This window comes from Diaporthe batatas (assembly GCF_019321695.1).
Source record: "Diaporthe batatas strain CRI 302-4 chromosome Unknown Contig00003, whole genome shotgun sequence".
NCBI classification, from domain to species: domain Eukaryota; kingdom Fungi; phylum Ascomycota; class Sordariomycetes; order Diaporthales; family Diaporthaceae; genus Diaporthe; species Diaporthe batatas.
In genome coordinates this window covers 7514999-7538106 of record NW_025408550.1, presented here as the reverse complement: position 1 = coordinate 7538106, position 23108 = coordinate 7514999, and the positions used below count along the sequence as shown (strand labels likewise).

General features: G+C 53.1%; 5 protein-coding genes across 5 annotated transcripts; 2 read left to right on the top strand and 3 right to left on the bottom strand.

Moving 5' to 3' along the window:
* Positions 1–584: 584 nt before the first annotated feature.
* Positions 585–5362, bottom strand: KVR01_003119 (uncharacterized protein; the record flags this gene model as incomplete). Its single annotated transcript, XM_044783175.1, has 3 exons — positions 585–925; positions 1116–4541; positions 4663–5362. The coding sequence occupies 3 exons, from the start codon at positions 5360–5362 to the stop codon at positions 585–587; spliced, it is 4467 nt and encodes a 1488-aa protein (XP_044648134.1).
* A 1068-nt stretch (positions 5363–6430) lies between these two features.
* Positions 6431–8436, top strand: KVR01_002476 (uncharacterized protein; the record flags this gene model as incomplete). The annotated part of the gene is given in 2 exon segments (XM_044786158.1): positions 6431–6505; positions 6523–8436. 2 exon segments carry the CDS (start codon positions 6431–6433, stop codon positions 8434–8436), a joined length of 1989 nt encoding a protein of 662 aa, XP_044647491.1.
* Positions 8437–8798: 362 nt separating this feature from the next.
* On the bottom strand, positions 8799–12488 carry KVR01_002103 (proteasome regulatory particle base subunit RPN2; the record flags this gene model as incomplete). Its single annotated transcript, XM_044790239.1, has 3 exons — positions 8799–9257; positions 9330–12273; positions 12349–12488. 3 exons carry the CDS (start codon positions 12486–12488, stop codon positions 8799–8801), a joined length of 3543 nt encoding a protein of 1180 aa, XP_044647118.1.
* A 912-nt stretch (positions 12489–13400) lies between these two features.
* On the top strand, positions 13401–17765 carry KVR01_002262 (uncharacterized protein). Its single transcript, XM_044794700.1, has 3 exons — positions 13401–16693; positions 16767–17258; positions 17323–17765. Exons 1-3 carry the CDS (start codon positions 14546–14548, stop codon positions 17503–17505), a joined length of 2823 nt encoding a protein of 940 aa, XP_044647277.1. The 5' UTR covers positions 13401–14545; the 3' UTR covers positions 17506–17765.
* Positions 17766–21090: 3325 nt separating this feature from the next.
* KVR01_003270 (uncharacterized protein) lies at positions 21091–22946 on the bottom strand (the record flags this gene model as incomplete). The annotated part of the gene is made up of 4 exons (XM_044790393.1): positions 21091–21335; positions 22368–22439; positions 22569–22634; positions 22724–22946. 4 exons carry the CDS (start codon positions 22944–22946, stop codon positions 21091–21093), a joined length of 606 nt encoding a protein of 201 aa, XP_044648285.1.
* Between the last annotated feature and the right edge of the window lie 162 nt (positions 22947–23108).

Sequence of the window (23108 nt, the reverse complement as noted above, 5' to 3'; positions counted from 1 at the left end):
GATCGAACGAACGGGCAATCTCGGCAATTCTCTCACTTCCCGTCTCGTATAGCAGCAACGGTGGAGGTGCCATCAGTGTGCAATCAGATGATCCCGTGTCCCACACTCACTTCACTATCGCAAACACGAGACCACACCAATAATCGACCTAGGTGCGTGTCCAAAGGGGCATGTGTGGTTGGATATCAAGACATGTTTGCTGGCGACGGCAGTCGCGAAACATTGAAGTCGTGCAACTGGACCGCGACGCCTTGGGAGCCGCAAGAAAAGCGCTGGCTCGGGGGTCTGGCAAGACATTTTTGAAGACACGGTAAAGCCTTGCACGCAGTCATGACAATGACCAGCCTTTCCAAAAGCGACAGCTATTGCGGTTGCCAACCGCGGGAGGCCCCGCACATTTGTGCGCAGAGATACAAGTGGATACTATAATAGACTTCCAGACTACACACCGAGGCGAGCAAAAGAAATATCACAACCCTTGGCCACAATCCTGACGTGCCACTCAGCTACCATGCACCTGGGCCACGCTGCTCAGGGACGCAACACCAGAGGATGTGGAAAACACTTGATTCGTTCAGACTTGATTAGCCAGCCCGTTGCCCCCTTCCGTGATATTCCTCTACATCGTCATCGAGGTCTTCTTCGTCGATGATTCCGTCCTCGACGTCGACGTCAGAACTCAGCGCAGACTCATCCTCCTCGTCATCTTCTTCCTCCTCGTCGTCCCGAACGCTTCCAAAGACCTGGCGCCCAGTGGAAAAGCCCGGGATGTTGGTGCCTGACGTGCCACGATGAGCAGTCCTGTGCCTCTTGGCCGGTGGCTGCGCACCGGCAGGGCTGGGTCTTGAGGCCCTAGCAGCCGTACGTCGTTTCACACCGGAACTAGGTGGCGTGTTTAGGGGCTGTGGGGGCCGCGGGGTTTGCCCTGCCAGGTTGTCAGCCGGATTCGGTTCTCTTTGAGATCTCGCAGGCATCTAGGATGTCAAGCTCAAGGGGGCAGGGGGGGATTAAGGGCGCAAGGGTGGTTGGTAGGCCAGCTCAGAGTGTGGCCGGGAGAGGAAGGGCGGGGGGGGGGGAGGGGGTCTCAAGGACGGGTGGAAGCAAGCCACACGCACCAGAAGGTTGACGCTGAGCGTCTCTGCACCTGCGATTGTCTTCGGCCAATCGCTTGACGGTCTCGGAGAGGCGGGCAATCTCTGCATTAAGGCTTTCGGTCTGGGCCGTCTTGTCCAGCTGGTCATGGTCTAGTGCGGCGAGAGCCTGCAGGACCGAAGGGCTGTTCCGGTCCGGGTGACTACCGATGATCTCGTCATTGAGCACGCGGCGGGCACGCTGCCTGAAGTTGATATGGTCGTCAAAGTGCTGCTGCTTCTCGGCCCTGGTGGCCCAGCCGCGGGTTTCAAAGTTGCACTTGCAGAAGGGGCAGCTCTTGAGGCCGCCGCCCGGCTCGAGGGAGTTGTCGGGATGGGACTGGAAGTGGTCGTAGAGGCCCTGGGCGTTCCACGAGGTCAGATCAACGCGGCAGCTGGCAACGGGGCAGGTCGGGGGCACGGCGATCCTGGTCTTGCGGCTGAACGTGCCCGTGTCGGTGAGGCCGTGCCTCAGCCGGTGAGCCTGAAGGTCGCGAGGGCTGTCGAGGGGGATGCCAGAGTCGGTAGACACGGGGTTCTGGCCGGAGGCGGGCCTCAGGACGCAGACGGCCAGATGCTTGAGGCGGGATGCGCGCGGGCCGGACTTGAGGTCGACGCCGCACCAGGGGCACCAGTTGTCGGCGGCCGAGGCCAGGGGCTTGCAGTTCAGGAGGTGGCGCCTGGCGTACGAGAGGGGCAGGCGGTGGCACTCGAGGGCGCAGTGCTGGCAGAAGGTTGCGGGTTTTGGGTCGGCGGGGTCGGCGGGGGCGGCGCACTGGTGCTGCCGGTGAGGGTGGCTGGTGGCGGCGCGGGAGGCGGCGGGGGCACGGTCGGGCTCGCCGCAGCGGGTGCAGTAGGGCCCGGGGTGGAGGGTGGAATCGTTGCCGGGGAAGCAGGCGTTGTCGTGGTGGACGCGGTCGGGCTTGCTGGTCAGCAGCTGGTGGTTGCGGCCACAGCGGGGGCAGAAGTTGAACTGCTCCTCCCTGGGGTGGACGTTGCCCCTTGGGGCGGTGGTGGCGGCGAGCAGGGCCTCGGCCTGGAGGTCGCCGGGGGCGGAGAAGTACTCGGAGTGGTTGTCGACAAAGTGCTTCTGCTTGTCGCGGGCCGAGGCGTGCTGGAAGAGCGAGTCGTCGCAGAAGGGGCAGTGGGAGGCGAGGTGCTTGTCGGCGAGGTGCTTGTGGAAGGCCGCCATGTTGTCCGGGCCGACGGGGAAGAAGGCGGGGCAGCCCTGGTGGGGGCACTGCTGGGCGCGGTTGAGGGCGATGGAGCGCATCTGGAAGAAGGCCTGCTGCAGGGAGCGCTGCTCGGTCGGGGTCATGACCTGGGTGCTGACGATGGGCATCGAGTCGGACTCGATGCCGCCGGGCCCGCGGGGGCGGCGGATGTGCTCGATGGGCGGCGCGTTGATGGGGAACCTGGGCGCCTGGCCGCCCACCTGCACCGACAGCGGCGTGGCGAACGACTGCTCGCGGTAGTACTTGCCCGACTGGAACATGTCCACGCCGGCCCCGAGCTGCGGCACGCCCTGGTGCAGCAAGCCCTGGTCGCTGTCATGGGTGTGGTCATGGTCATGGTCATGGTCATGGTCATGGTGGTCATGATGCTGATGGCCGGTGGTGGTGACGGCGACGCGGTCTGACGGAGGAGCGGGAGCCGAGGTCCGGGTCGGAGCGGGAGCGGGAGCGGGAGCGGGAGCCGGGGCGGGAGCGGGACGGTTGCAGCCCCACTGGTGCCACAGGGCAGCAGCATCAGCGTGGACAGGGCCCGCCGGCAGCGGGCTCGCGAGGCTGTCCGACTTGGGCACCAGCGCCATGGTAAAGTCCCTCACCGAGAGGGCGGCCTTGAAGGAGGCCCAGTCGGCGCGAGCGCGCTCGCCCGTGCCCAGGCTCAGGTGGGACACGACCCTGTTCCTCTGCAGGGGGTCCAGGGCAATGGCGTCGCCCTGGGCTGTGCGCTGGTCGACGCGCAGGACGTGCGTGTGCTCGGGGTCGGGCCCGGCGCGCTGCAGGGTTGACAGGACACGAGACCTGACCTTCGGCCAGTCCCAGTGCCCCGGCACGTCCACGTGGTCTGCCGTGCCCGCGACCAGCCCGCGGTACGTGTCCCACTGCGGCGTGACGGTGAGGAACAGCCCGTGCCTCAGCCACTCACCCACCCGTGCCTCGGCCGCCTGGTAGCCCGCTGCCGTGCGGTCCACCTGTCCGTTCCGGCACGCGAGGGTCACCACGTCCGAGTCCGAGCTCGGGCTCGCGCGTCCCGGCCGCCGCACCAGCATGTGGGCAACCTCCGCCCTGTCGCGCTCCGCCACGGAGCTCCAGGCCAGCCCTATTACCTGCCCCAGGCCCAGCCTGTGCCCCGCCGTCGGCAGCGGCCCGTGGTAGCCGGGCACCTGCACAAAGGCACCCCCTTCAAAGGGCGTCAGCGTCACCCAGAGCCCACTGGTGCCGCCACGGCGCTGTCGGACAATGGCCTCCCACACCTCTCTCGGCAGCGGCGACTCGGAGTGGAAGGGCGTCCCGGCGCCCTCGCTGCCCAGGCGCACGGTGACCAGCCACGCCTGCTCGGCCGGCTGCGGGCCCCCCAAGATCCGCACCACGTTCCTAAACCACCCTGCGTACAGGCTCGACGCAATCTCCTCCCCGACTCCTTGTGGCATCCACAGGTAGGCCCCGTTCCTCCTCGGGTCCCCCAAACTCCTCAAGACGAGGAAGGTGTCGTCCGAGTCGCCTGGCATGCAGTTGCTCGAGCCGCCCCCGCTCCGGAGCTCCTCGAGCGCCCTCTCGCTGCTCGCGTGGCACGCAAAGATCCTCAGGTTGCCCGGCTTGGCCTCCTGCGTTGCGTGCGTGTACGCCGTTACCAGCCTGTCGTGCGCCTCCCTCTCCCCCGACTCGTCCCCCAGCACAACGCGTTCCAGCCGTACGACCTCGGCCTGCCCTTGCCCCTGCGTTGCCCGCACGACCGCCACGCTGATCTGAGCCCCCGCCCGTCTTTTGAGCGCGAGCACCGCGTCGATGGCCGCGTACAGGTCCCCCGCCCCCAGCGTGGGACAGTACACGAACCCAGAGAACGACATCACGTACAGCCCGGCCTCTGAGCTCCCGCCGCCCTCTGCTTCTCCTGCCCCGCCTCTGAGTTGCACCTCCCGCCCGCCCTCGTCTCCGCCGGCAGCCTCAACATCGGGCGCGTCTGGCAGCGGCGAGTCGGAACAGAAAGAAGTGCCATCCACCGAGCCATCGCTCATCAACTCGTCCTCGTCCTCATCCCCGTCCTCGCCTAATCCTCTGCCACGGATACGCATGTCATCCTGAGCCCCTGTGGCTGGTTGGCCGCCGTGCCCGGCATGTCGTTGGGCGTCTGCTGGTGGCTGAAATGGCAGGCCGTAGTACATCTCAAAGCTCGGGTCCGGCATCACTAAGCCCGTGTTAGCATTGGGTTGACACTTCTGGCCACGTCGCCCACGACAGCACCGGGAGGAGCGAGGAGCGAGGAGGGAGGAGGGAGGAGGGGGAGGAAGGGGGGCTGGGGCGCTTACTGTGGCCATTGTCAGCGCCGTAGCTGCGTTTGCCATATCTGTTGAGGAAACGCAGTGGCCGCATCTCCTCGGGCACGAACGTGCGCTGGTCGTCGTCCAGGTCGCTGTCGCCGTCGTCGTCAAGGCCAAACAACCCGGACCCTGCTGGTAGCTTGAAGTAGTCGTTCATCTTCATGGGCTCCACAGAGAACCCAAAGAACAACATGGTCATCTTGAAGGCGAGAAACGCCTGGGGCGCGGCCCTGTCCCACGGCGGTGTTGCCAGGAGGGCGTTGTAGGCCTCGGCGTCTCTCTTCTGCTGGCTGTACAGGTCGGGCTCGCGCTTCCTGTCGGCCCACCCGCTGAACTTGTGCACCTCGTAGTTGGAGAAGTGGTCCCTGAGTATCTGGTCGATGCTCTTTCCTGAGCCAGGGTCCAGGGCCCTCTCGAACTCGGCCAGCCGCCCTGCAAACTCGGGGGCGTCGGGCTTGATTGAGAGGTCCCAGCGGGCCCTCGATCTGTTCCATTTCTCGGCATCATCGACCGGCCTCTCACCCAGATCCAAGGGCGGCGGCCTCACCCTTGCGCCCGCGTCTGCGTCCGCCGGGGCAGGGCCTGGGGCAGGGCCTGGGGCAGGGCCCGCGTCTGTGCCTGTGCCTGTGCCTGTGCCTGTGCCTGTGCCGTCGCCGCCGCCGCGTGAGCTCCAGGGAAATAAGTTCATGATGGGCACCGCAGTTCTGAGTCTGGGGTGTCGGTGGCTAGGGAGGCTGTTGTGTCGGTGGCCAGGAGGGAAGAGGAAAGTTGGAATGGGGGATGGGGGAAAGACACATAAGGAAACAGGTCAGGGTAGAGGTATCAAAGAAAGCACACGCGAGCAGAGCACCTGGGCAGCAAACCCGGAAACGGCCCTGGAGCAGCGTGCACAGCGGACAAAGGGAGAGGGGGCGGGCTGGAGGCGTCGAGCCGCTACATCTGCGAAGCATCCGATTCCGGGGCCCACCTCATGGGAGGAGCATCAGGGACGGCCCATTGCGTCTCGCGCATGAGTGAATGGAAGTCTTCCATGGTGGCAGGCAGGCCCCCAGGTATAGCTGGTGACGGGACAAGCTGCGGACGGGACAAGCTGCGGACGCAAGCGGAACCCCCCACGGGCTTCTTCGCTTCTTCTGGGCCATGGGCGACCCGAACAATGATCTCAGTCGTCCTGCATGGCGAGGCAATCGACGCAAGCGAGCGACGCGGGTGTGTGCGGGTGTGGGCGGATGTGTGTCGAGTTCCGGGGCTTGGTGGTCGCCGGCGACGGCGCAGACTCAACGCCCACTGTTGGTGGTGTTTGTTCCTGGGCAGGTGGGTTGCCAGACATGCCGAGCTTGTGTGCTATTGCACGAATTGGATTTGGATTGCACGATGGCGGCATGAAGCAACACCAAGGAACATTTGAACCAGAGAAGCTGCAGTGGAGACTGTTGTGGTCTGAGAGCACCTAGGCACCTGGGTACCTGGGTACCTAGGTACCTAAGTACCTGCACTCCGTACTGTCCTGTGTGCGGGTGGAGACGGGTACCTGCGGCACGCCGGCACCTGTCAGGCAGTGATGCGACGCCAGGTCGGGGGACCCCCTTGCTGGTGGTGATGCAAGATGCACACCAAGTTCGCCGACCCAGCAGCCCCAGATGTGCTCCCTCGCCGACCTGCCGACCCGGGCCTGGCCTTGACCTCACCACCTCACCACCTCACCACCCCGCCAGTCTCGCTCGCTATATTGTCAGCTCATGTTGACAGCGCCGCCATGTCCTCTCTCCCCTTCTGCCTCTGGTCTCAGGCCTTGTCGCCGACTTTGACCAACATACGGACAGACGCCCTGGTCTGACACCGGACCAGACCATGTTCATGTTCATCCGGCCTCGACGACACTTGGGCCGCCTCGCCACGGACCTGGCGTGTTGCGCCCCCAAGCCTCGCCCGGGATCCCGCCCGCTGCCCCAGCTGTGCTCACGCCCCCCGGCCACGCCCGCCTTCTCGACGCTGTCGCTGTCGCTGCTCAAGACGTCCGGCACCAGCCGTCCGGCGGCCGTCGTGCTCGCAGGAGTCGGGGCGGGCCTCTTGTCGCTGGCGGCGGCGGCCCCCCACGAGGCCCACGAGGCCCACGAGGCCCACGAGGCCACAGGCCCACAAGATGCCCGAGACCCCTCCGTCCCTCGCCACCGTCTCTCCGACGTCCGCGCCCACGACGCCTCGCACCCAAACCCGTGGGTCACCCACCAGGACAAGGTCTACGACATCACCGACTGGGTCTCTGCCCATCCCGGTGGCGACGTCATCTTGCGTGCCGCCGGACAGAGCATCGACCCCTACTGGGCCCTCTTCACCATCCACAACCAGCACCACGTCGAGGAGATACTGGACCAATACCTCATCGGCTACATCCACCACCATGACCTTGTCGACGGGCTCCCGCCCGCCCACGCCGTCCCGGACCCCTTCGCCTCAGACCCCCCGCGTGACCCCAGGCTGCTCACCCACACCGCCAAGCCTTGCAACGCCGAGCCGCCGAACCGGTCCCTGGCTGACAGCTTCCTGACCCCCAACGAGCTGTTCTATAAGCGCAACCACATGTGGGTGCCCGCTGTCGACGGCTCCCGGCTGCACCAGCACGAGCTGACCGTCGAGCTGCCCGGCGGCCACTCCAAGTCGTACACCCTGCAGGACCTCAAGACACGCTTCGCCACGCATCGCGTCACCGCCGTCCTCCAGTGCTCCGGCAATCGCAGGAGCGACATGACCCGCAACACCGCAAAGACAAACGGCCTCCAGTGGGGCGTCGGCGCCATCGGCAACGCCGACTGGCAGGGCGTCCGCCTGGCCGATGTCCTCGCCGATGCCGGGCTCAGGGTTGCGGGCCCCGGTGCCGACGGCAGCGACAGCCTCCCCGACCCCGGCACCTACCACGTCCAGCTCACCGGGCTCGAGGCCTACGGCGCGTCGATACCCCTGCACACGGCCCTCGACCCCAGGAACGACGTCATCCTCGCCTTCACCATGAACGGCCAGCCCCTGCCCCGTGATCATGGGTCCCCGCTGCGAGCCCTAGTGCCGGGCCACGTCGCGGCGAGGAGCGTCAAGTGGCTGTCCAAGATCGTCGTTGCTGACGAGGAAAGCACGTCACAGTGGCAGCGGCGTGACTACAAGAGCTTCGGGCCGAACCAGCGCAACGTGGACTGGGACAGCGCCCCGGCCATCCAGGAGATGCCCGTCACGAGCGCCATCACCAAGGTGCTTGTGGGCCAGTGCGTGCGGGACGCCGGCGCGTTGCCGCCCACCGCCTCCGCCCCGGCCGACGGCCAGCAGCCAGTGGTCGTAGAGGGCTACGCCGTGTCTGGCGGCGGGCGCAGCATCACCCGTATCGACGTCAGCCTCGACGGCGGGAGGACGTGGGACCAGGCGCAGCTGCTCAGAGACCCTTTCGCGGGACACAAGGCCTGGGCTTGGAAGAGGTGGCGCTATCTCGGCCACCTTGACGCACCTGCGGCCGGGGCAACGGGCCAGCATCTGCAGTGCAGAGACGTCGTGGTCAAGGCGACCGACAACAGCTACAACACCCAGCCCGAGACGCACTCGTCCATATTCAACGTCAGGGGCAACCTGGCAAATGCGTGGCACCGCGTCAAGGTGTGCCCCGAGTGTGTCCCTGCCGCCGCCACACAAGGTGAAGGCGAGGCGAACAAGGCAATATGGCGGACCGGAAACACCTACGGGTGCGGGTTCGGCACGGAAGAGGGGCCCGGCAATGTTTAACTGGGCTTGCTGCGAACCATTGCGAACCGGTCCCTTGTTGAGTAATAGCATGCGTAGTGACGTCTAATTTGCATACCAGCGTGGCGGGCGGTGGGGATCGCCGTGTGTGTGTGTGTGTGTGTGTGTGTGTGTGTGTGTGTGTGTAGTAGTAGTAGTAGTAATCGACTTGCAAAAACCGCTCGGCAGTCTTGGTTGACCGTTGGGAGATCAGATCATTGGGCTCTGGGAGCCTCGGTATTGAATGAGAGCCGAATTTAAATCTATCGCCGCGGCTCTGCAAAGAAGTCTATCCCCAATTCCGCTCCCTTCATACACCTCGCCCAAGTCTGTCTCACAATGTACAACCGGCCCCTGCTTTGCCCTTACAGCTCCTCCTCGTCGTCATTGTCCGTGAAGTAGTCAAAGTCTCCAGGAACCTGCGCCTCCTCGGCACCGTCTTCGTCTTCGTCGACTGCTGTCAAGACGCCCGCGGCAGCGGCAGCACCGCCCTGACCCGTCCCGGCAGCACCGCCGTCTCCAAAGAGATCCAGTCCGCGCGCTTGGGCCGACTGACGCAGCATCTCGTTGAGAGCTGCGCCACCGCCGGCGCCATCCCGCATGGCAACCCGGAGGGCCTCGGCCAAGGCATCATCGCCATCGCCCATCATGGCCGAGCGGCCGGACCTGCCTGACCCGAGCCCGCCAAGACCGCCGGCGCCACTGCCGGATGGTTGGCCGGCCACTGGGGCGCGCTGGGTCTCGACCTTCTTGAGCTTCTCCTCAACGAGGACCTTGGCGTCGCCAGGCTGGGTGTCCTGCAGTAGGAGCGGCCCACCAGTTGGCTGTGTCGACTGTCAGCGAGGGGGTCCCCACTCGGGTTGTGGCGTGAATGGGATGTGGGACTGCAGATTTACCTTCTTCACCGGCTTGTACCGCCCAGCCGGAAAGCTAATGTACTTCAGCTGGCCAGGGAGCACACGCGACATGTTCTCGATCTCGTAGCCAACCCTCTCCTTCTCGACCTTCTTCTTGGGGTCTGGAGTTGCGGACGCCTCCTTCTCGCTCTCGCCCTCCCTCTTGTCCTTGGACTCCTCCGGCTTCTTGTTCCGGTCGTCGTCAACATCCATCTTGTCCCCGGAGGGGGCAGCCGCCTTGGCTGCGGTCGGGGTCGAGTCGATATCCATGCTCTCACGGCGGGCGGCCTTCTCCTTCTTCTGCGCACGCCGCTTCGCCTGCGCGGTGGTAGACAGCACGGCGGCCGTCACCAGCGCAGGCCCCTCCTCGGCCTTGACCTCCTGCTCTGGGGGGTAGTCGAAGAGGCTGGGCCGCGTTGCACAGTGGAACTTGAAGCTGGGGATCTCGAGCTCGTGGTCCAGGCCGATGACCGAGGTGGGGACGAAGGCCAGAGACAGGAAGTGGGTGAAGGGGAACCAGTACCAGTACTGGGTGAAGACCGCCATTCCGACGATACCCGGCATGTTGAGATTGCCTGTCTGGGTTTGCAAGCCGATAGAGCAGTTGCGGCCTCCAGCGTCGATGATGCCCAGCGCGAGGGACGCGCCAAACTTTGTCATGGCGTCCTCATGGCGGTCGCCTACGACCTTTTTCAAGGTCTTGCGGATCGAGGCAACCTTGGGGTTCATCACCTCGTTCTGCTGGACCATGATCATGGCCAGAGAGATCAAGGCACCCTGGCGCACGAAATCAGTGGGGTCTTTCATCATTGGTTCTAGGAGGTCGATGGCCTCGTCCAGGCCGGTACCCGCGCAGGAAATGCCTAGAGCCATTGCGGAGCCATAGCGGACGTGTGGGTTGTAGGACTCCGAGAGAAGCTCGACCATGCGGGGGACGCTGCCTGGTTTTCGGAAAAGGATGAAGCCCAGTGACATGACGGCAATGCGGCGGACGTCGTCGTTGACGTCGCTGACAGCAGTGTGCAGCAGCTTGCGGATTGCCTTGTTGCTGCCCGTTCCGCAATAAGCCATGGCGATGGTCAGGATGCCTCCATACCGCAGGGTCGGGTCAGGGTCGTTGAGGAGACCCTCGATCATCACGTCGGCACCCTCCTGGCGCCCATACATGATCAGCGCCATGCCGATAGCGCACCCGCGGACGATCTTCTCGTGGGTCGTGTCGTGTGCATACGTGTACATGACCTGCAGGGCGTTTGCATTGCCAGTGCCCAGCATGATCAAACCCATTGACAGACCGACAGCCTCACCATTGAGCGCCGAATCAGCGAAAAGGACATCTTTGAGGTTCTCAAAGATCGGTTCGGAGCCAGTGGCCATGCCGGCGATGCCGAGTCCCAGAGCGCCACCGTGCTGGATGACCTCCTGCTCAGCAGCGGTGAACTGGTCACGGAGGTACTCGAGCGCGCCGGCACCATGGTTGGCGTGTATCAGCCCATAGGCATACAAAGCACCCCCCTGGCTGTAGATCGAGCCGCTGTTGATTCCGGTCGGTCTCGGGAGGTAGGGCTCGAGCAGCTTCCGCGATTGTGTGAGGTTGCCGCGGTGTATGACACCAAGCGCGGCCGTGGCGGTGAACTTGGACCAGTTGACGGCTTTTCCGAGCCATTCGAGGTTGTCACGGAAGAATTTGTCATGGGTTGTACCTGCATTCATGAAGCCGTTGCAGAAAGTGACGGCGGTGTGGAAGATGGAGTTGCGGGCCTCAAGGCTGTCACGGACCTTGTTGAGTATGCTCAGGTCGGTGTGGTTATTCCGGTACAGGAACTCGAGGTTGAGCTTGATGGCCTTGCTGCCGTCCAATATGCCGCGGATGTTCTTGTACACCCGAGCCACCTCCTCCGGAAGTTCTTCCTGCTCGGAAGGCCCCTGGTCGTTGAGCAGCGGCTCGCTCTCAGCTGGCGGTGCGTCGTCGCTCCCCGGCTGCGGCTTTGGCGGCAGCTCCCCGGATGGCAAGGAATCCAGAATCTTGCCCAGGAACTCTTGTGTGCCATTGTCGTAAAGGTCAAAGGCGATCTGGTAGGCGTTTGCCACCGAGTTCGGATCCCCTTTCTCGATGAGCTGCTTCAGCATCTTGGAGGCGTCCTCGTCGGAGTCTAGGTAGACAACACATTTGGCAATTGCAAAGTAGTCAGGGTTCGGTATGTCGTTGAGCAGCTCGAGGATGAGCCCCAGGATCTCGGTGCGCAGGCTCCGTTCCTGTACGATGTCCATGCAGATCCCCAGCGCATAGTCCATCAGCTCCTCAGCAGGCCCCTGGACAGAGTCCAGAGACTTGGACTTGGACCGCTTTTCGTCCTCGCTGGCCTGCTTGATGACCCTGCGGAGGATGGAAAGGTTCTTGGCCTCGACAGCAATGCCGACGACCTGCCGGTAGCGACCTTCCTTCAGGCAGGCCTCGAACAGGCGGTCGATGACGCGCTGGAGGGCGAGCTCGGAGCTCTTGTCGGGCAGTGTGGCGATGGAGCTCGACCTCCCCATCTTGCCTGCGCCCAGGGAGGGGTCGAGGATGGCATTGTCGGCCGAGTCGCGCGAGAGGAGCGACTTGGAGGGGAGCGCAGACTGGGAGAAAGGGGTGGTGGGGGAGACCAAGGAGCCGCCTTCGGGGAGGGTGGCGCCAAAGGTGGTCTCGAGGGCCGGGAGGGAGTCGTTCGCAGGGTGCTTTGGAGGTATATGGCTCGAAGACGAGATGGCGATGTACTGGTCGATGCACTTGGAGATGATGGTCTCCTCGAACTCGGCAGGGTTGTCGAGCTTGAACAACGGGCCGGCGGCGAGGGCAAAGGTCATGCTCTCATTGTAGGCCTGGAGGTGGTAGTAGACCTTGGCAAGCACGAGGGCGGCCAGATGGCGCTCGGGGAAGGATTCGTCCTCATAGAGTGCCTCGCTACAGACCGGTCAGGACGGGATCAGGCCGTAGCGCAACAACATTTGGGGGGGGGGGGGGAGGAGGACAACGCACATCTGGCTCAAGGCGCCGGCGACCTCTGTCCAGACAGTGTCGATGTCATCGTTGAGGGTCTGGAGGGCGAAGACCTTGAGCTCGGGCTCCTCATCGGAGAGGAAGCCCAGGACCCCGGTGGCTGTGACGAGACCGGGCATTGCTCGAGGCGAGGGAGAAGCGCAGACTGCACGCGCCGAGGGTCGGGTCAAATGGGAAGGGCTCGAGGTGGTTTTCGGGAATTTTGCAGACAGTGGAGTGATGGTCCCAAGGCGCTGTGGAATTGCTGACGTTGATGATGGGGAGGGATGATGGGGATGGGATGGGATGGATGTTTGGGCAGGCTGGCACACACACAGACAAGCGTATGGGGGAGGATGGGCGTCTACAACAACCAAGCAGCACAGGCAGGCGCTTGGAGGAGGCTCGAGCGTCAGATTCCACGTCAGGGCCAGCTCTGCCTGGATTTCTGAAAAGCTGCCGCACCCATGTGGCCAATCAGGCAGGGGCGGGAGCGTATTATATAAGCCGGGCACGCAGGAGCTTTGGAGCTTGGGCCCCGGGTCCTTGTGGGCCGCCGGCCGACGGTCAACGGGGATTGTTGTTGCATGCAGACAGCATGCAGCTCAGTACCTACCTGCCTAGGTACCGTAGGCAGGTATGTACGTGGCCAGGCATACAGGCAGGATGGTGTGTATGATATGGATGGGGCCTGGGGGGATGGTAGACAATATCCAGCCCATACCCAGGCCGTACCCAGGCCGTACCCAGACCATTCGAGTGACCCCAGCAGCAGCCACCACCGCATGCAGCGCCGGCCTTGAGTCTGCTAGGAGGCCAATGGCGCCCAGGCCTGTCTGTGTGCACAGCGACCAAGCAGGCAGGCTACAGGCAGGGGCCGCTGGGGCAGGGGTGCCAAGGGGAGAACCCCAGAGGGGTACCTACCTCTGTAGTCTTTGCAGGTAGTTGGCAGGTTCCATGGCGTGCATACCACGCATTGCCCGCCTGCAGGTTTTATTAAACAGACCTTCCTCCCCCAATCCTGCGGGCGGTACTGCTCCCGGAGGAGGAAGGGTTCATGAAGCCTTGCGCCTGTGCCTTACACCCACGCGCCTACACACACACATATACTCACACACTCACACCCAGGCTCACACTCAGACTCACACCCACCCATCCACCCACCCGCCCACACACACACACACACACACGAACCACGCACACGAACCACGCACACGCGCGTAGACCAACCCGTACATCCATCCGTATCCACGCCAGGCGTAAGCTATCCCCAGGGCTAGGGATCTCATCTTGTTGGGCCCTGCCTGGTCGTGGCCGCGCATCCCTCCGCCCGGGCTTCGCATCCTGCCCTTTTTCTGCAACCCGGCATCCTTTCGCATCCATCTATCTGCCTTGCGAAGGCCGTTGCCGCCGCCCGTCGCCGTCGCCGTCGCCTGTGTGTTGCGCATGGCCATTCGCATCCCGCTCGGTGTCAATCTCAATCTCAATCCCAGGCCCTCGTTGACTCTGGACGTGTGACAAAACCATGTTGGTCCGCCCGGATCACAACCCAGCCCGTCCAACTGCCCGTCCAACTGCCCGTCCAACTGCCCATCTCCAGCCACTGCACTGCTGCGCCCGCCGGCTCGACTGTCACCAACGCGACCCGGCCACGGAGGCGATGCGACCGTTGCCAGTCCACCCTTAGAACTTCTGGTACTCTCTGTGTGCACCTACCTGGCCAACCTAGCCACAGCTAGCTCCCACACGCCCTCTCCGCTTCCCCCTCTGCCTCCGCCCCCCGGGCCCCGCGGTCATCATCAGCCTTTTGCGCGCCTCCGTCCCACAGCGCCCGAGCATGGCCTCGCTGAAGTAGGGTAGCCAAGGAGCTGTCTCTCTTTCCGTCTCTCACATTGGGCCTCCCCACCAAGGCCGGCACGCACGAGGAAGCAAGGCGCACCCAGGCCGCCTTTGGTTGGAGGAGCCAGGGTCTGCGACACACGCGACAGCTCCCCTCCGTCCTCGTCCGAATTCTCCCAGGCGCAGACCCGCCGCCCTCGCCCTCACCCTCGCCCTCGACCTCGCCCGTTCCATTCAATTCAGAAAAAAAGAAAGGAAACGAAAAAAAAAAAAAAGAAGAAGAAAAAAAGACTAGGGGAAGGAGACACGACATCGACCGGGCAAACGCTGAACAAGGAGGCACGCGGGTTAGCACGACATGATGGATCTGGCCTCGATCATGAACGAAGGCGGGGCCTCAGTCCCCCAGACCGCCCCGGCGTCAGGCAAACCTCAAGCTCCGGCTGCAGCTCCAGCTCCAGCTCCGGCTCCAGCTCAATCCCCGGCTCAATCTCGACAACAAACACATCAGCAGCATCCACAGCACCCACACCCCTCGGCCCCCATCGTGTCTGTCCCGCCACCTCACTCCTTTCGCGACCACGGCCAGCCTGTGCAGGCATCGCCTCCTCGATCTCTCTCGCACGAGTACGTCGCCCACCAGACGCCCTTCGCATCGCCCCCGCCCTACCCATCCGCCTCAACCCCGTACGGTGCCCCCTCCCGCCCGCCGCCGCCGCCTCTGCAGCAGCAGCAGCAGCTGGCCGCCAACAACGTGCGCTCGCCAAGCGCAGGCTCTGTCCACGTCCCTCCCTCTCCCTACACCAGGCAGGCCTCGGCCGGCGCTGCGGGCGCGGCCGGCGCGGCGTACCCGTTCCCAAGCCCAGGCCACCCCCTTCCGGATTCTGCCAGCCCGGTCCAGCAGACTCGATATCCTCCTGCCGCCGCATATTCTCCCAGGGACACCTACCCACACGCCCCCGCCCCCGTCCAGAGCCCCGGCCCTCCTCCCGCATACGCTCACGGTCAACACTCGGCCCCGCCGCAGACGCCCCCTGTGGGTACGCCCGGCGGCAGCCTCCCGTATCTTGCCCAGCACCAACGGTCCATGTCCATCCATTCAAATCCCACACCCACCTCTGCCCAGAGTCAACACCAATACCTGCCTCAGCAATACGCCAGCCCTATCTCGACGAGCCACCAGCTGCCCCCAGAGCGTATCAGACAACCCTCACAGCCTTCGACCCCCCTCGGCCCACCTTTATCTTCCGGACAAAGACAGCAGTCTACAGGACCACCGGGTTTCGCCCAGCCACAGAGCCCGTACCAGCAGCGCCCTCACCCCTCCGGTCCACCTTTCCCATCGTACCAGGCCCAGGCCCAGGCCCAGGCCCAGCCGCACCAGCCGCACACCCAGCAGCACCAGCAGCACCAGCAGCACCAGCAACAACAGCAGCACCAGCAGCACCAGCAGCAGACAGCCCCGCAACAACCGCCCCAGGTATCGCCCGGTGCCCCGCATCGCCCACAGCCCTCGCCTTATCCTCCTGTCCAGAGGGCATCAGGCATGCTCGAAAATTCTCAGACGGCAGACCCACAGCGTCGGTCGCTGTCCCGTAGCGAGCGCGGCCACAGCCTCAGTGTGAGCCCCAAGACCCGCATTCCAAGCCTGCCCTCCAGCGCTGGGCACCACTCCCAGGCTTCCATCTCCGGCCCATCTGGCCAACCTAGCGACTGGGAACATCGAGAGCCTCAACAGGCACAACACAACACCTCACAAGGAAGGGCCGATGCCCCATCCGCGCCCGCCACGAGGTTGGAGCATACCTCAACCCCTGTCAAGCGAAAGATGGACGACAGGGATGTTCAACCTGACGAGCTTGAGCGACAAGAACCCCGGCCACCTCCCTTCGAGGCCAATGGTGTACACAGACAACAGACTTCTGGCCAACCAGCTCGCCCCTCGACCTCACCGATGATTGCCCGGCGAAGGCGACGGCATGCCGCGCCTCCAAGGTGGGCGCATGTTTACAACAAGGACCCCCTCCGGCACAACAACTTTGTTCTGCGGAAATCGCATGTGAATCATGGCCAGCTCAATGGCAAGTCTGACCAGTTGCAAACGGGGCGGCAGGACCCATCGTCTAGCAGACACGCCTCCCCGGAAACAGCACGGTCCAACACACAGGCTCCAGCACCGGCCCCAGCGTCGAACCAGAGCCCGCCTGCCACAGTTTCCAGCCAGAAGCCGAGCCTCCTGGGACCGTGGGAGATGACAGTCAGCAACTCAACACCATTTGATGAAATGTCCAGGACTGTCGCAGACTTCTTGTTCTTGCTCGTGGTGAACAATGGGGAACTCGGCAGCATCCACGACCCCAACAACGGCGTTCAGTATGAGATAGAGGCCAAGCTAGGCCACGTCACGGACCGGAACTCACCAAATCAGCGGATCTCGTTCCAAGTCCAGTCAGAGGCTGTCCTCGCACATAGCAACAACACTAGCTTCGTTAGCAGCATGACCGAGGTGAGCGGTGCCCTTGAAAGATTGCAAATAATATTGTGCTGCGGCCACAAGCACTGACATCTTGGAACAACAGGCGCAACACAAGGGTTACAATGAGTTTCTTAATTTCTTGGTTGCCGAGGCCAGCCCACAGAACCCTAAGAATAGGAACCTTGCTGAGCCTCGAGTACCCATCAACTACGTGCACCTCAGAGAGTCGGACAGGTTTTACAAGGTTCCAAACCACCTGCGCCAGCAACTGCACCCTGCCCTGCACCAGTTGTTGGGTAACAAGTCAGCGGCGGTAAGGGTCACGTCGGACCAGAAGACGGGCAAGGCCAAGGCTGCCATCATCAAGGGAAAAGTTGCAGATCTGCACATAGTCTTCCCTCAGTGCGATCTAGATTGTCGGGTCAGTGTCAATGTCGAAGTAGACTGGACGCACCCAGTGGATGAGCTCGAAGAGCTGAGCCAGGCTGGAGGTCGGGACAGCAAATCGGATCGACACAAAGATCGCTTGAGTTACAAGCAGGGGAATTACCGGGTCGATCTGACGCAGGTGACGCAGACAGAGCCCGGCCCCAACGTACGTTTCCCCATTTCTCCCGTATCGATTGCTCATCGGGCAACAGGAAACTGACACTGTCAAGCACACTTCTCACCAAGTCAAGGTCCATGAGCTGGAAATCGAGCTGGACGCCGGTGCGGTAATTGAGCAGGGGGGTCGGGCCATGCGTGGCGAGCCCCACAATTATGACTTTCTTATTGAGGGTTTTGTGAACAATATTCGCATGCTGGCGAGAAAGGCACGGGAGATGGCGCCCCCGGCTTGAAAGAAATGGCCGGAGCTAAATGCGTCCAGGGAAAGGATAGTGATGACACATGGCTTCTACTTTTTTCCCCCGAGAGGCAGAACAACTTTACACAAAGATAATTAACCCCCCGCCCCCTCATTGAATTTATAGGGTCTAGGGGAGCAAGTTACTTAAATAGTAAGAAGCTTCTAAAATAAGGTAGCCAGCCTTATAGAAACCTCTTTAAAGGGAAAAGGGTGTATTAAGTAATATTAATAATATTAACTATTATCTTTAAAGTATTAATAATTAAAATATATTAAAGTAATATATAAATTATTTATATTTTTTTAATTTTAATATTAAGTTAAAAATAAATAATTAAAGTTTTAAAAAATAAAATATAATATATTTTTAAAAATTAATTTAATTAAATTTATTATATAAAACTTTTATAATAACTTTATAATTATTTATAATATTATTTATTATTAAAAATATCTTTTATATTAATATATTAAATTATATTTATTAGTTTATTAAAAATTAAAATTATTATAAACTATAAGCTACTTAATTTTAATATTATTAAATATTATATATAAAGTTATTATATAACTTAAGCTTTTAAATATAAATTAATTAAAATAAATAAAGATAAGTTATTATTTTTTAAGAGTTTTAAGTTTATTTAAATAAATATTTATTTATTAACTTTATAATATTATAAATAAAATTATTTAAAAATAGTTATTTAATTAAATTAAAAATAATTAAATAAAATAATTATATTTTATTATTTAAATTTATAATTTTAATAAAAGAAATAATTATTAATAATTAAGTTTATAATTATATAAAATAAATCTTTATTTTTAAAAATTATAAATTTAATTTAAAATATATTAAAATTTATAAGAATTTTAAATTTAAAATTAAAAATATAAAGTTTTAATTTTTTAAAAGTATTAAAGTTAAAAAGTTTAAAAAATTTAAATAAAGTTAAATAAAGTTATAATAATATAATATAATTAATATAATAACTTTAACTTTTAATAAATTAATTTATATTAAAATTAATAATATTAATTTAAACTAATTAAATATAATTTAATATATTAATATAAAAGTATTTTTAATAATAAATAGTATTATAAATATAAATTATAAAATTATTATAAAAGTTTTATATAATAAATTTAATTAAATTAATTTTTAAAAGATATATTATATTTTATTTTTTAAAACTTTAACTATTTATTTTAATTTAATAATAAAATTAAAAATATAAATAATTTATATAATATAATTAAATAAAAATTTATTATAAAATTATAATTATAAATTTTTAACTTTATATTTAAAAGTTAAAATAATATATAAAATTAAAATATAAATATAAGTTTTATAAAAAATACTTTTATAAATTATAATTTATAATATAAAATTTAAATTTAATTATAAAATTTAAATATTTTTAATATAAAATTAAAATTTATAATTATAATTTTATAATTAATTTTTATTTAATTATATTATATTATTATAATTTTATTTATATTAATTAAAGTTTTTAAAATATAAATATAAATTTTTATAAATTTTAATTTATTTTAAATTTAATATTATTTTAAAATATATATTAATTATTTTAAATATTAATAATTTTAAAATAAATATTTATTTTTATATTAAATTTAATTATTAATAATTTTAAATTATTGATATAAATATTATATAATAATAAAATATAAATATTTTATTTAAAGATTATATTAAATTAATAATATAATAAATTAAATAATTTTATAATATAAAAGATTAATAAATAAATATTTTTTAAATTATATAATAAATTTTAATACTTTTTATAATTTTTATTAATATTAAATTAATAATTTATAATTTAATTAATTTTAAAAATATATTATATTATTTTTAAATTTTTATTATTTATTTTAACTTAATAATAAAATTAAATTAATAATTTATATAATTTTATTTTTATTTTATATATATTTAAAAATATATATAATATTTTTATATAATATTAATAATTTATATTATTTAAATATTTATAATAATATTTTTATAAAATAATAAATTATAATAAATTAATTATTATAAATGAAAAATAATAAGTTTATATATATATATATAGTTTAAATTTAATTAAATATTTTATTGTTTAATTTTATAAATATTAATTAATATAAATATATATTACTTTATTTAATTACTTTTATATATATAAATAAATTAATTAATATTTTTATATAATTTTTATATATTATATAAAATATTATTAATTATAAAAACTTTTATTATTTTATAAACTTTTAATTACTTTTATACTTTTATAATTTAATTTTAATATATATAAAAGATTTATTTTTATTATTTTTATTATTTTATTTATAAAATAATATTATAAATAAATTATATTATTATTAAAAATATAAAATTATAAAATATCTTATAATTTAAATATAATTTATATAATTAAATTATTATAAATATATATATTTTAAAACTTTTAAATATTAATTAAATACTTTATATATAAAATATATTTATACTTACTTAAAAATATAATTTAAATATAATATAAATATTAATTTATATTTAATTATATTTAATTATAATATTTTAAAAATTGATAAAATAAAGGTTATATATATATTTAATTAATCTTTAAATTTTAAATATTATAATTTTAAATTTTATAATTTATATATAGTTTTATTTTTATTTTATATATATATAAAGATATATATAATATTTTTATATAATAATAAATACTTAAAATTTAATATTTAAAATATAATATTAATAATAATAGTTATAAAAATAAATATTTATAATAAAAATAATTAATATATAAATATAAATACTTTTAATATATTAACTTTAATTTATATTATTTACTTATTATATAAAATTAAAATTTATATTTATTAACTATACTTTTAATTCTTTTATTATTACTTTTAATTTAATAATTTATTACTTCTTTATTATTATTTAAAATACTTTAATAAGTCCTTAAATATTTAAATCTCCTAAGTTTCCTTTTTATTATTAATAAAGTTCTTTATAATTAAATTAACTTATAATAACTAGTTAATAATCCTATAAGCCCTTATATTAAATATTAAGGTTATTATTATTAATAAAGTTAGTAAGAGAGTGTTATTTAGTAGGTGAAGGAGAATTAATAGGTTTAAGTAGGGGGTGTAAAAAGCACTTTATCTAGGTGGTGTGTGTGGTTAGGGGAGGTTGAATTAAGCCCTCTGATTGGCTGCAGTCTAGAAGGAAATATTATACCTATGTACCAGCCGTTTTTTCCTGTGCGAATATCCGTTCTCTAGTTATAATATGATAGGTGCTTGTGGCCTCAGCCTTACGACGTACAGACAAGGCTAAGGGGCACCGTCTTGACGACGGTGTTGACTAGAACGCCGGCGTTGACTAGAACGCCGCGCTCTGTAATTTGATGTGGACATAAACCTGAGCGGAAGAGTGCTGTCAGTCTCGAACGTTGGACTGTCTCTCCGGCTATGCTGGTTTGTCAGACCCCCCTGCACCACTTTCCCGACAACTCAGGGTGTAAAGTGGAAGTGTTTAGACAAAGGTGGCGTGTCCAAAGAAAGGAGTAATATGGAAGTTGACCTGGTCAGGGGGGCTCCAAGATCCAAAGGTCTGGGCAGGGAACGTCGTTGGACCTGTAACTGTGCGAAAAAAGTTCATTCGCCATTCTGTTCCACCGGCTTCCCCGGCGTCAAGGTTGAATAGACCATGTGGGATTTGGACGTTAGACACCCATAACTCGTCGGCGTGGTCGAGAGTTGTTGTGGCAGTAATACCGTCTGCAGCAGAAACGGTCGAAAGCAGCACCGGCCGCCATCAGAATATCCACTCACACACCACCCCCTTCACACACACATATTTCCCACCAAAAAAGCTAATTTTTACATTTTTTATTTTATTCTATAAAAATACTATATATAGAATAAAATATTTATTAAATCTATAATTTTAAATATATATAATATAAAAATATATAATGATTTTAAATTATTATTAATATAGTTAGATTAATAGTTTTTTATTTTTATATATTAAACTATTATTATACTTTTAAAGTTAATAAATAATATATATAAGAATTTTTAATTATAAGTTTATTTATTAACTATTAATTAATAAATATAAAAGATTACTTATTTTTAAAATTTTCTTTAATTAATTATTAAAAATTAAAGATAAGTAAAGAAAATAAAATAAAGAAAAATAACTTACTTATTATTAAATCTTTAATAATTAATTAAAGAAAGATTTTAAAAATAAGTAATGTTTTTATTTTTATTAATAAATAATTAATAATTTAGTTTTTAATTAAAGAGAATTATATATATTATTTATTAACTTTAAAAGTATAATAATAGTTTAATATATAAAAAATAAAAAAGCTATTTATATTAATTTAACCTTATTAGAAATAATTTAAAATTACTTTTTATTTTTTTCTTTTATAAATAAAAAATAATCAATTTAATAAATAATTTATTATTTATATAGTATTTATATAGAATTAGTTATAGAAGGCTTAAAATTAGGCTTTTTAGTGGGAAATGTGTGTGTGTGAAGGGGGTGGTGCGTGAGTGGATATTCTAACTTAGACTGATGGAAATGAGCCTAACGTCAGCTTCTCAGGCACATTTTGAGGAAACAAAGGCCGCTAGTCCACAATATTCGAATCCGAGGTGGAGTACTTGCCTGCGGTTTACCCCATGTATTGCGGCCAACGAACGGTTTCTTATAGGGCCACCTGGGCATATTGGAACAGTACGGTATGTGGCGATAATTCGAGCCCTCACAAAGAAACGGAGGTTTCTTACTGAAGGCCTGGAATGTAACGTTATTTGGCGTGACCTCGAGCGGTAAGTCTGAGGGTTGTTGGATCCACAATGCTAGGAGGTCCGGCACAAAGGTTAGCCATCGTTGATGTTTCAACCCTCAGGGGAGCGATGCTTGCGAGTGATTAGTTGCCCATTTTCATGTGCTACATGAGGCCTCCAACGTTGAGTCTGTAAAGGCACGTACAAGGAATGCTTCCATCACCTTGTAGTTGTATATCTCTCCATTGGTGGTGAGGCTTTGATTGTCTGTTCACTGGGGGTCAGCACATGTAGTGTGCCTGGCTGGCCAGGACCGCCGGTTGAGGCCAGCATAAGGGGAGACTGATAACACATGCAATAGAAGTCCTTCTCATCAAAAGCAGTGAAGTTGAATTTGATTGAGCTGTCATCATAACAGAGATCAACCCTGGTCCAAGGAAATAGCCCCTGGTCAGGGCTGGAGGTGTTGTACGAGACAGTCCCCACACGGGGACAGGCAGGCACCTCAAGGGACAGCCTGGCAAGCAGACTTGCAACTGCAGAAGTGACAGTTACCAAGACTGCAAACATGAAAAGCATCTTGTGCAATATGGTTAGTGATGTGTTTTGAATTTGTCTTGAGGTCTTGTTGCTTAATGGGTGATGAGGAGGCAGTCAGGGAGAGGCTCAATGCACAATCTGTAGCGGCTGGCGGGTTCCTAGATGTTTAATGTTGTGATAGGACTATTTGTTAACTATTAT